General features: G+C 36.0%; 1 protein-coding gene across 3 annotated transcripts in view; it reads left to right on the forward strand.

The window, feature by feature from the left end:
- The window catches only part of ccbe1 (collagen and calcium binding EGF domains 1), a 103,912-nt gene that overhangs the window by 78,154 nt on the left and 12,010 nt on the right, over positions 1 to 13,748 (forward strand). For 2 of the 3 annotated variants that reach the window (XM_030149519.1, XM_030149522.1), the window contains exons 10-11: positions 1,047 to 1,082; positions 4,515 to 5,789. In XM_030149519.1, coding sequence (XP_030005379.1) covers positions 1,047 to 1,082; positions 4,515 to 4,799 — 321 coding nt within the window. In that variant the 3' untranslated portion in view covers positions 4,800 to 5,789. Of the gene's footprint in view, positions 1 to 1,046; positions 1,083 to 4,514; positions 5,790 to 13,748 lie in introns of those variants that run through there. The other variant, XM_030149521.1, reaches the window with a different exon arrangement.

The raw sequence follows: 13,748 nt of genomic DNA on the forward strand, positions 1-13,748 counted from the left end.
TTATGAAAATACTTACTTTTATAAACTATCCAAACAAAAAAGATGTGAATAACCTGAAAAAATGGAAATTTCTGAAGAAAAATATTCTGCCTCAACTTAACATTTACACACATGCATTCTGGATCATATCTACAAAGACACTAAACACTGAGGAACAGGCAAATTGTTAAAATTGTGCTTAATTAGACATTTCAGATTGGTCATATTTGTTCAGGTTATTCACATTTTATTGTTACAGGATAGTTTGTAAATTTAAATATTTTCATAATTTAATGTTATTTTTACAGTAAAACAAAGACAAATATTTGAAGTTGTCATTATTTATAGGCATAATGTAATATTATTTTTTTCACATCAAACCCAGAAGAAAATCTGGAGTCATTCTTTTTTGTGGGTTATTCTGCTATGATGCTATGATGAGTTCCACAACCTTGACTGGAATTTTTACACTTTGTAAATTCATCCCAGGGGTTGGACTGGAACCTTTGATGTAAACCTGTTTAGAGTGTGTGATGGACAGAAGAGTGAATGGATGGATGGGAATGAATATTTTACATAGATGGACTTATAAATATGCATTTTTTTTTTTTACTGTTCTTTAATGTTTTAGTTTTTATTAATTTCTGTTTATTTAATGATATACAGATGGACTTATAAATATACATTTTTTACTGTTTTAAGTCATGTCTGTTTTTTTAATGATACCATCACTCTGCCCAGGTACTACAGGTGGAAATTAGCACTAGTACTGGAACCTGGAACACTGCATCTGTGCTTTTTAAGGTTAATGTATACTGTGCATTGTCCCTGTCTAAATAAATAAATAAAATGAAAAACATATAAATTTGGGGGGATGCATTTGGGCCCCGGGACGCATGTTGGACACCCCTGGGTTAAAGTGTTTTTGTCTTTAGTTTCCTTTTGTTTTGTTTTTTTTAAAGAATTGAAGTTATTTTTACTCCGTTCTCACTTTTCTTTTCCTCTTCTCATGCTTTTTGCCTCCGACTGTAATTCATCTAAGCTAAATATTTGTTTCATTTCCCCAGGGGGACAGAGGAGCTCCTGGCCCTGCTGGACCACCAGTAAGACTCTGCTTATCTGCTCTGATGCTGCTCTGTTCTAATGTGTTATCCTGACCAGGGGAGTTCAACTAAAGCAGGATGGAAACGGAGCCGCTGTGGTCTGTGAACAGTAGACACACTTAATGATACCGTCCAACTCAAAGTCAATAATATCCAGTGAAGAGTAAGCATTATTTATACCACGGGTGTCAAACATGTGGCCCACGGGTCCAAACCGACCCACCAAAGGGAAATCTGGCCCATGGGATGAATTTGTGAAACTCAAACATTAGATATAAGACAAGATGTTAACAAACAATAGTGTCAAAATCATTTTATATGAGGGACCACGAAGAGAACAATATGATCTGAAGTAGACTGAACCAGTAAAATACTATTATAATAACCTATAAATAATAACAAATCCAAATTTTTCATTTTATTTTAGTGTAAAAAAGTAAAATTATCTGAAAATGTTTACATTTAAAAACTATTGTTTCGCAAAAAATGTGAATAATCTGAACAAATATGAACATAAAATATCTTAAGAGAAGTGTAGTTTTAACAATATTCTGCCTGTTATTAAATGTTTTATGTGTTTGTAGATCCACTGTGATCTGTACATTATAATGCACATGAGTAAATGATAAACTGAGGCAGATGATTGTTATAATTACACTTATTTTTCTTCAGACATTTCAGGTTGTCCGTAGTTGTTCATGTTATTCAGATTTTTTTAAGCATGGTTTGTAGATGTAAACATTTTCATAATATGAAAATGAAGTGATAATATGATCTGAAGTGGATCCAACCACTAAAATCCTGTCAGAGTAACCTATAAATAATAACAAATCCAAATGTTAGTCTTTATTTTAGTGTAAAAAACAAATTGTCACAAAAAAAAAAATCTAAATAACCATGAGCAACATGACATTTATTAAGAAAAATAAGTGCAGTTTCATCAGTATTCTGTCTGTTATTAAATGTTTTGTGTATTTGTAGATCCACTGTGATCTGTAACTTATTAACCACATGTGTAAATGATAAACTGAGGCAGAACATTGTTAAAATTGCACTTATTTTTCTTAAGACATTTGACATTAAGACAGGTTGTTTGCTCTTGTTAATGTTATTCAGATTTTTTTGTTGTTCATTTGCGATGATGATTTGTACATCTAAACATTTATAATATGAAAATTCAGTGATATGATCTGACATGGATCGAACCAGTAAAATACTATCGTAGTAACCTATAAATAACAAAACCAAATGATTGTCTTTATTTTGGTCTGAAAAAAAAAATTCTCAAAAAAAATGTTTTTAAGAATCAAAACAACCATGAATGAGAAATTTAAGAAAAATAAGTGGAATTTAACAGTATTCTGTCTGTTACTAAGTATTTTATGTATCTGTAGATCCACTGTGATCTGTTCGTTGTAATGCACACGTGTAAATGATAAACTGAGGCAGAATAGTGTTAAAATTACATTTTTAAGACATTTCAGGTTGTTCGTAGTTGTTCATGTTATTCAGATTTTCTTGAAGCGTAGTTTTGTAGATTTAAACATTTACATAATATGATAATGGAGTGATTTGTACATTCACTGTGATCCATAAGTTATAATGTACATGTGTAAAGCTGAGGCAGAGTATTGTTAAAACTGCACTTTTACTTTTTTGCACTAAAGCAGAGAAAGCAATTGTAGTATTTATTTATGTTTTTATGCTGTTGTTTTACTGGTGAGATCAAATGGGGCTGAAAATGGAACCTGATTTACACTTTTGAATAAAAAAAGTCAAAGTTTTTAGACTTTACACATGAACCTAACTCAGTGGCTGCTGCTCAGTTCATTCATCGTCTCTCCTGTTTGATCGTAGCTTTGTGATGGAACATATGAACATTCATATCACGGTTATTATGACCAAAATTATCACAGTTATCATTATTATCACAGTATTGTTGAAATGTGCTTGAAATGTTCAAAAAGTACTAATACACACACTGAAATAATTTAACCAAGCTGTATTTTAAATAAATAAATAAATAAAATAACATAATAGGCACAATGTACTTTCTGTTGCAGAAACATTCAAATATTACCATGTAAACATCAAACATACAAATGTGCATTAAAGATGGAACCGTATGGACACTGTTTGAGCATTTTCCAGATCAAGTTTGTGTTGAAAATGCGTTAATCAAACACAATTATCATGATAATTAGAATTGAACCCTTTCATGCATACTGGTCACTACAGTGGACAGTTATTCTACAGTTATTTTCTTGTATATTCATGGATTGTATTGTTTTAGTTCCATATCAGCCAACACAGTGCACCATCCCATACACTGACGTTCAGACCAGTACTGTGACTCTGCTGTTCTAGATAAACCTGATCTGCACTGACATGTTTGAATGTAAATCAATTGCTTGTTATTATTATTATTATTAGACTGTAATTAAAGGGTTTTTTTAAACAATTTTTTGGGATATTATCTCCATGAAGTGAGTAATAACTCTTTCTAGAGTATGTTAAAATGACAAAACATCAGATTAGCAGCATAAAAAAAAAAAATCATAGTTTTCACTAGAGCTGTGTATCGGCAAGAATCTGGCAATACGACACAAATCACAATACTAGGATCACAATACGATATATCATGATATATCATGATACTGTTAAAAAAGGCAATTTTTTTTGTTTCCTTTTTTTTTTTTTTTTTTTAAGATTATTTCCTGGAAGAATTGAATTCCAGCAGAAATCTGCACAAACACTAAACACATTTTTATTTGATCCCAACAGGATCTAATGTTTTATCACAGTTTTTTCTAATCCTCCTAGTTTCCAAAGGAACTCCCATCTGCCTCTCAGTAAAAACCGTAAAAAGTGTTTTTAGGATGTTTCAAATAACCATTCTTTAAAAAAAAACGGGGTTAAATAATAATAAATAAGATATAAACATTAAAGAAAAACAAAAATGAAAATCCACAATATCTGCATTTGAATAAATACCTAAAAATATCCATACAGTACTTTTTAATATCGATACAGTATTGTGAAATGAAATATCGTGATATATTGCAGAACTGATATTTTCTAACAGCCCTAGTTTCCACAGTGTGTCAGTAAATACATGTTTCTTTGATTCCAAAATTAAACACATGGTGTCCAGCTGAGTGGACATTTTTACACCTCCATGAAAAATAGGTTCATAAAAAAATGTCAATGGCATAGTTTTTTTCAGGCATAAAGAGGAATAAAAACACCTGGAAAAAATCTTGATTGAGGTTCTCATAAGTCATGCATGAAAGGGTTAAACGGTAACACTAACCGTCTGCAGTTTTACCGCGGTTTATCGTTATACTGGTCATCGTTACGTCTGTAATCGTAGCATTATTTTAGAATCCAAGCGTCCTGGATAATTCTTCTTCTGTTCTGTTCGGCGTCCAGGGTCCTCCAGGCTCCTTCGACTTCCTGCTCCTGCTGATGGCCGACATCCGGAACGACATCGCCGACCTGCAGACCAAGGTTTACGGCCGACCCGTGCACTCCCCAGGAGAGGACTTCCCCACGGTCCCGGACCACTGGAGGGACAACCAGGACAGCGTGGACATGGGCTCAGGTGAGGACGACAGAGAACATCCTCCTCCTCCTCGAACAGGAGGGGGAGGAGCCAAGAGGAACAGGAAGAGGAAACCAGTACGAGAGCGAACAGACTTTGACTGGAACATCTGAGCAGGGTTAGAATATGAGACGGCGGCTGTAAATACTGGAGGGCTTGGATTTTATTTAATTGTTTTTTTTCAACAGAATGTACTGTATGCATTTTGCTCACAGATGTTTATTTTTTTATAATATACAAATTTATATGTGACTATTTTTTACTAAAACAAGTAAACTGTGCAAATGCATGTTCTTATTGTATGTTTTCAGAAACATATGGTCCTTGGCCCACGCCATTAACACAACTCTAATAAAGGCAGTCACAGCCAATATTTAATGACAACATCTTTTCATTCCAGCTTTATTCAACCCAGGAATACATTAACAGAAAAGTAGACCAGAAGTCGTGGTGACAAAAGGATTCAAGCAGTAAACAAAACCTTATGTGATGAGACAAAATATGTAAGGAACAGGGGAATGAAAAATGCATTGAATGTTAACTGGTTCTATCAACATATAACAGCAGGATCTATTTAATGAACTATTACACCGATACTATGTTCATATTAAAGATACAAAATATGTGGTAAATATGAAAGGAGGAACCAGAGGGCCTGTTCTTATCAGCTGCAGAACCATCTAATATTCATTTTCCTTTAACATGTAGTGTCCTCTAGTGTCCACCAGGGGGAGACATCACAGCTTCAGCCCAGAAAAGGACCAGTAAAGGCAACACAAAGCTGGAATGGACAGTCAGCCACAATAATGTATCCACACAGCAAGAAAAGAAACACTTGCATAAATATGTCAATAACAAATGTATTCAGACATCACAAGATGAATACAAGTGACCTTTGGCCTCTGCAGTTAGAGGTGTTCAGAGTGGCGTCTGTGGCTTCCAGACATTTATGTGGACGGAGAACTTCATGAATCTGTGAAACTGTCAGATGTTTAGAAGGATCTGAACCAAACCAAGGTTCTAATAGTTCTGGATTTTTCATTCTAGTTCAGTTTTATTTAGTTTGGACTTTTTTTACTTTAATTCCGTTAGTTTTAATTAGTTTTTAGCGCAGGTTTGATAGTTTTTACTATTTTTTTTTTCTAAATGCTTAGTTTTAGTTTAGTTTTAGGTTTTTTTTATGTCTTTTCTTCTCCGTCGTATTCACATAAATCTCGTACAGGACTCTGCTGCTTTAGTCTCCATGTTTCCAGGTAGAGTGGGGACCAGAAGACGACTCTAAACCAAGGTTATTATCGTTAACGAAAACTAACGAAATGACGAAAACTAGAACTGAAAAAACATTTTCGTTACCTGAAATAAATAACTATAATTAAAAGAAAAAAACAATAACTAACTGAAACTGTATTGTGTGTTTACAAAACTAAAACGGATAAAAATTCTGGATCAAATTCCCTTGGTTTTGGTCTTTGTCAATGTCAGATTGATGTTCAATGGATTTCTTTGTCTCTCTCAGTTTTCTGTGCTGTCTCCATACGACACTTTTTGCTCCGTCACTTGTGTTCACTTGTGGTTTCCAGTCGTCTTCTGGTCCCCACTCTACCTGGAAACATGGAGACTAAAGCAGCAGAGTCCTGTCTGGGATTGATTTGAATAGGAGCACAGAGAAGAAGAGAAAAGAGACCACTGAACTACAACTGAACTACAACTGAACTACAACTGAACTACAACTGAACTACAACTGAACTACAACTGAACTACAACTGAACTACAACTAAACTACAACTAAACTACAACTAAACTACAACTGAACTACAACTAAACTACAACTGAACTACAACTGAACTACAACTGAACTAAACTAAAACTAAACTAAAACTAAGCATTTAGAAAAAAATGAAAAGTAATAAAAACTATCAAACCTGCTCTAAAAACGAATTAAAACGAACTGAATTAGAGAAAAAAAAGTCCAAACTAAATAAAGCTAAACTAGAATGAAAAATCCAAAACTATTCAAACCTTGTTCTAAACCACAAGTGACACACCCTTAAATATCATATGGTGCCAGCAGCTAAAATTGCTTGAGGGAAATAAATCGATTTCGTATCAATCCGACATTGACAAAGATGAAAACGAAGGGAATTTTATCCATAATTTTTATCCGTTTTAGTTAGTTTTCTAAACACACAATACAGTTCCAGTTATTGTTTTTTTCTTTGAATTAGAGTTTTCATTTATTTCAGGTAACGAAAATGTTTTTACAGTTCTAGTTTTGGTCATTTCGTTAGTTTTCGTTAACGATAATAACCTTGAACCAAAGTCACGCCTCCATTGTCTTTGGACTTCAACAACATTCTTAAATTTGAAATTCCACTTTGAAATGACCTGACGTTCCTCAGTCGCAGCCGTACCGCCGCCATGTTGTAGACGTCACCTGTCGATGCTCCATTCATGAGGGAAACGGCGTCTGTTGGGAAAACATGTACAACAGTACACAGAGTTATCGGAATTTGATCAAACTTCGAAAGAGGTATCTATATGTATAGAAGTACTTATACAAATTAAATCGTTCTGCAGGTTTTTCCTTATGTGTGTGTACATTATTTTGGCTGACTCTGTTCATTCAGCATGAGTGTTTATACCAGATAAAATAAAGGACTGATTAATTACAAAAGAACTATTTGTCAGAAACACTCAGATGAAAAAACGTAGCATTACTTTATATTTACCAAAATAAAATTGTAGCAAATGAGGACAAATGTTAAGTCCTGAGGTGGTGTCATCGCTGGAGCAGAATGAGCAGCAGCTGAGTGTGCTCTGAAAACACAAAGCAGGTTGAGTTAGTTCACTTTTGTGTCTCTGGTTCTTCATTTTGTTGCTGTTATCCAGGAACATTTTGGCTTCATGACTGTTGGAATAAAACACGAGTGTTTCATGCTTTTCATTGTTAATTTTCATGTTTTTATCAGAATGTTTGACTTGAAGGAATAAATATTCTAAGCTGAGGGACAAGTTATTCAGAATGATTTAACTCCAGGTGGGACGGCCTGAACATCTGAGTCCACCAGATAACAGGGATGGAAATAGTGATCACATCTGATCACTGAACTCATCCATCTGTCCGTCTGTCTGTCTCTGTCTGCTCAGGATGTAGAAAACCAACTGCTTTTGTCCTTTTTTCTTATTTCATATTAGTTTATTTCCACAAAATTATCTGAATTATGACGAGTACCACAGAGTTCAGTGAAGTCCTGAGGAGCTCATTAACACCACTGAATTATTTACATAATTTTACTAAATGACATTTCTGTACCATCTGGAATAATGACTTTGCTTGGTGAGACAGACCCCAGATTCATTTGATTAAAATAAACAGTTCTAGGTGTAACCGTTACTTAGAGTCAGTGGACCAGAGCACCGGAGCGAGTCCACTCCTCTGTCTGCTGCAGACGTGGGCTGCTGTGGTTTCAAATCTGGCACAGGCTGCATCTGTGTGAACTGCAGACGTCCAGGATGTTCTCTGGACTGAACCCCGTTGTGTGATCGTTGTGGCCGGAGCTCAGCGTCACTGTCACACACCTTCTGGACACGCCCCCAACATCACCACCTGTTGGACTGAAACTTCACAGACTCTAAGATTTGAACAGACGGATCCTCCAGACCCAAAAACTATCATGTCTGATGTGGACCCAACAGGAGCGGACCTGAGGACTGGACAGAGGGTTGTTTTCAGGTTTGGGACACTGCTGACCAGACACCTAAGTCTGTTCAAGTGGAAGAAACGTCCTCCAACTCATCAGGCTCTGTCGAAAACACTTACATTTGGAGAAAATCGAATTTCACTAAAAGATAAAGTTATTTTATTCAATCTGGCAGCACTTTATAGATTATTTTAATGTTTAGTAAGGTGACAGACAGACCCCCCCACCCCCCCTTTTTTTTTTTCTTTATATGTGTGTGTGTGTGTGTGTGTGTGTGTGTGTGTAGGGCTGTGTATCAGCAAGAATCTGGTGATACCATACAAATCACAATACTAGGATCACAATACGATATATCATGATACTGTTAAAAAGGCAATTTTTTGTTTGTTTCCTTTTTTTTTTTTAAGATTATTTCCTGGAAGAATTGAATTCCACCAGAAATCTGCACAAATACTAAACACATTTTTATTTGATCCCAACAGGATCTAATGTTCTATCACCAAATATTTCTAATTCTCCTTGTTTCCAAAGGAACGAACATCTGCCACTCGCAGTAAAAACAGTAAAAAGTGCTTTTAGGATGATTCAACGAACCACTATTTAATAAAACAGGGTTAAATAATAATAATAAATAAGATATTAACATTAAAGAAAAACAAAAACTAAAATGAACCTCCACAATATCTGCATTTGAATAAATACCTAAAAATATTCATACAGTACTTTTTAATATTGATACAGTATTGTGAAATGAAATATCGCGATATATTGCAGAGCTGATATTTTCTTACAGCCCTGTGTGTGTGTGTGTGTGTGTGTGCGCGCGCGCTTGTGAGTGCAGGTGTAGTGTTCTTGTTTTGACATCACATATATTGGATACTATATGACTTTTTTATCGTCAATGTCCGAATTTCAATTAAAAAAAAAAAAAAAACAATGAAAAAAAACCCCTGGATGCCATATTAGGTCCTAACAGGGTTGTACATATTGATAAAAAGAAATAAAAATATATGTCACAGGTTTAGCCAGTGATCCTTCTCCAGACAAACATGTTCTTTTATAACTCCAGTATTTCACATGTTTATTAAACAGAATCTGGTCCCAGCGTTGAGCTTTCACAGTTGAATTCTGTCACAAACATGAACGTCACCTCCTGAAAGTGAATTTCTGAAATGACAGGAAAGTGCAGGCGCATGAAACTAAGAGAAAAGAAAAATACGACTGATTTAAATATCTGATAAGTGGCAGTTTAACCTCATAAGTAAAGAATGTTTGAAGGTTTTTATCATTTTATGGTTTATAGTTCATGTAGAAGCTGATACTGTGATATGACGAGATGATTCAATTGTAGATAATTTAAAAAAAAAAAAGTAACATGTATTTATTTATTTATTTATTTATTTATTTGCACATCATAAAAGAGCAAGAGAAAATAAAAAACAAACAAACAAAACAACATTCAAACAAGTAACATCATTGTGCAGGAGCGGTTAGAAGCCAAAAATGTGACTACCTCCCTGGAAATGAACAATACACAGAGAAAAAAAGATTTAAAAATACAATAGAACCGAATTCATAAACTACAGTAAAAACAATAAAAATGCAAATCACTACAAATCATCAAATACAAATCAAATGACATATAGCCGTACATTTTTTCCACATTTAAGCCATTTGTTCTGAATATGTCAGTTTAGAGAAAATATGAAGCACAAAATCATGAGTCCAGAAGTCATTATAGAACAGGAGAAAAAGTTAAAAAAATTAGATTTATGAGACTGTGTCCTGTTTGGAACAAGAGACGCTGCAAATCTGATCTGGGACTAGTTTTTTTTTTTCTCCATAGAAACAGTTCATCACTTTGTTTTATTCATGCAGTAAAATTCAGCCCATCCTGTTCAAAAACCCTTCAGATCATGTCCTGAACGGCTTCCAAATGCTTCACACACACACACACACACACACACACACACACACACACACACACACACACACACACACAGAGCAGACATGGAGCTGCTGCCCAGGACGACACAGAAGAACTTCCATGAACTTTTGCACTTTTTACCCTATTTTTTCTATTTTTATAAAAGCTTTTACACTCTTACATAACTCCATTACAAAGCTCTTTTCCTACAAAAAAAAAACTTCCAGCACATTTTCTAAAACAAAATGAAAACTAGAATCTGAAGGTCTTTCACTTGAACCTTTAACTGACATAGATAGATAGATAGATAGATAGATAGATAGATAGATAGATAGATAGATAGATAGATAGATAGATAGATAGATAGATAGATAGATAGATAGATAGATAGATAGATAGATAGATTTTTTTGAACATATATGTTTTGTTAAATTGCTCCATAAATAACATAAAGAGCTCAAACTTTGATAACACACTGACACAGTCCAAAGGAGGACAATTAAAAACACTGCAGACCACAGGTGTCAAACATGCGGCCCGGGGCCCAAATCCGGCCCACCAAAGGGTCCAGTCCGGCCCTGCAGGATGAATGTGTGAAATGCAAAAGTTACAGTAAAATATGAACAATCCTTTAGTTCAGGTTCCACATTCAGACCAATTCATCCTCATAATAACCTAGAAATACTCACAACTCCAATGTTTCTCTTTGTAAATGTAAATATTTTCATGTATTTACACTAAAACAAAGTATAATTTTGCAAAAACTCTGAATAACCTGAACAAATATGAACAACCTGAAATGTCTTAAGAGAAATAAGTACAATTTTACCAATATTCTGTCTGTTATTAAATGTTTTGTGTGTTTGTAGATCCACTGTGATCTGTCAGTTCTAATGAACATGTGGAAATGAGAAACTGAGGCAGAATAGTGTTCAAATTACACTGATTTTTTTCAGTTTGTTCATGTTCTTCACATCTTTTGAAAGGATCGTTTGTAGATGGAAACATTTTCATAATGTAAATTGACTTTTTTTTTTTTTACTCTAAAACACAGATAAAAGTTTGGCGTTGACATTATTTCTATATTCTTCTGTTCTTATTTCTCTGGGTCGGTCCACTGCAGATCAGATTTAACTGAATGTGGAACTGAACTAACAGGAGTTTGATACTTCTGCTGTAGATGAAACATGGTATTTTCTTGACTCCTCCCACTTCCTGCCTGTAGATGGAGCTAGAGCTTCTTTAATGATTTGAGGAAGAATGAAAAACAGCCAAGTAAACGCAAACATCTGTTCTTCATCATCATCATCATCATCATCATCATCATCATCATCATCATCATCATCTGCTCTAACACGACTGGACTCTCGGTCTTTTGCTGATAAATCCAATTCACATTAATAATATGATAATATTGTTTCAATGGAACAGGATTCCTGAGCCTCACTGAACTGTCACAGGTCTGATCACATCCTCTGATTCTGGGGTTTCAAACTCATTTTAGTTCAGTGGGCCGGACCAGTACAATAATAATATAATAACCTTTAAAAAAAATAAGAACTCCAGAGTTTTCCCTTTAAGTGCAAAAAAGTCAAAGTGCATTTTTAACACTATCCTGCCTCAGTTTATCATTTACGCATGTGTTTTACAACGTACAGATCACAGTGGATCTGCAAACACACAAAACATTTAATAACAGACAGAAGAAAATGACACAAACTAATGAAATTTCAGGTTTTCAAGGTTTTTTTAGGTGAATTCACATTTTATTGTGAATGGATAGGTTAGAAATGTAAATATAATAATAATAATAATAATAATAATAATAATAATTAATGAATTGCATTTATAAAACACTTTTCATTCCGCAGAATCTCAAAGTACTACGGATAAAAGACAGTCCAATAAAAAATAAATGAATAAAAATTAAACAAAAATACTGTATCAGGAATAAAAGACTCAGTGAATGAAACAGAGCGTCATGGTGGTCCATAAAAGGCCGCTCTAAACAGGAAGGTTTTTAATTCCTTTTTGAAGGAGTCCAGGGACTGAGGAGCTGTGAGGAGGTCAGGGAGGGAGGTCCAGATACTGGGGGGGGGCAGAGGAGAAGGCCTGGTCACCCATGGTCTGGAATTTAGTTCTGGAGGGGTGTTGGATACTACAGGTGGAGGTGGGGGGGGTGAGCAGGTCCTGGAGGTGGGGGGGGGTGAGCAGGTCCTGGAGGTGGGGGGGGGGAGCAGGTCCTGGAGGTGGGGGGGTGAGCAGGTCCTGGAGGTGGGGGGGGTGAGCAGGTCCTGGAGGTGGGGGGGGTGAGCAGGTCCTGGAGGGGGTCTGGGGTCGGGGGTGTTATTATGGAGGCACTTGAAGGTGATGAGGGCGGTGTTACAATAAAATCTGAAGGGGGTCGGGTCACCAGTGGAGGTTCTGGAGAATGTGATGTGTTTGTTCATGGGTCTGATCCTGACAGCGCTGTTTAGAACAGACTGGAGTTTCTGCAGCTGATGCACAGACACATGAGAGCAGATGATGCACAGAAACTGAACTAGAAGTGTCATCAGCAGATCAGCTGGAGTTTGAATAATGACTAAAAACCAGAACAAAAGTCTGTGACCAGTAGAACCAGTGTCTCTGTGTCTCACCAGTTTGTTCTGTCAAGAATCAGTACCAGGTTGAATGTGTTCCAGTTCTGGGTTCCAGTCCTGGGTTCCAGTCCTGGGTTCCAGTCCTGGGTTCCAGTTCTGGGTTCCAGTCCTGGGTTCCAGTCCTGGGTTCCAGTCCTTGGTTCCAGTCCTGGGTTCCAGTTCTGTGGTTTTCATGCAGGACATCAGTGTCCCAGTAGAAGTGGGCAGGACTTTCACTGGAGGAGAACTTGAACCCAGCGTCCATGTGTGACTTCTACCAGTGATCAGTAGAACCGGACTGACAGGAGAAACTCTGAATGTCTGCATGTTCTACTTGTATTTGGTTGTAGTTCTTCATGGTTCATTTCCTGCTGCCTTAGTGCTGGTCGTTCAGATCCTGATCAGTCGTCCTGTTGTCGTGGTTCACTGCACATGGGTCGGTCTGTTTACTGAAGCGGACCAAATGCACACGGAGTCACACTCAGAGGGTCTGTGCACAGTCTGAGGACTGGTCTGGAAGGCCCACATAAAGGCCCAAAAAAGGACAACATGCTTAGTCCACTGAACGGCATCATGACACGTCTGTCACCTGAACGACGTCTGCAGTAGGAACGGAACCAGATGAACATTTCATATCACGGTTATTGTGACCAAAATTATCACAGTTCTCATTATTATCACAGTATTGTTGAAATTGTGCTCAAAATGTTCAAAAAGTACTGATACACACACTGAAAGAATTTAACCAAGTTGTATTTGGAAAAAAACAACAACAAAAGAATAAAAAACAAATAAAATACCAGTCCCACTGTC

Source organism: Sphaeramia orbicularis, chromosome 12 (genome assembly GCF_902148855.1).
Source record: "Sphaeramia orbicularis chromosome 12, fSphaOr1.1, whole genome shotgun sequence".
Lineage (NCBI taxonomy): Eukaryota > Metazoa > Chordata > Actinopteri > Kurtiformes > Apogonidae > Sphaeramia > Sphaeramia orbicularis.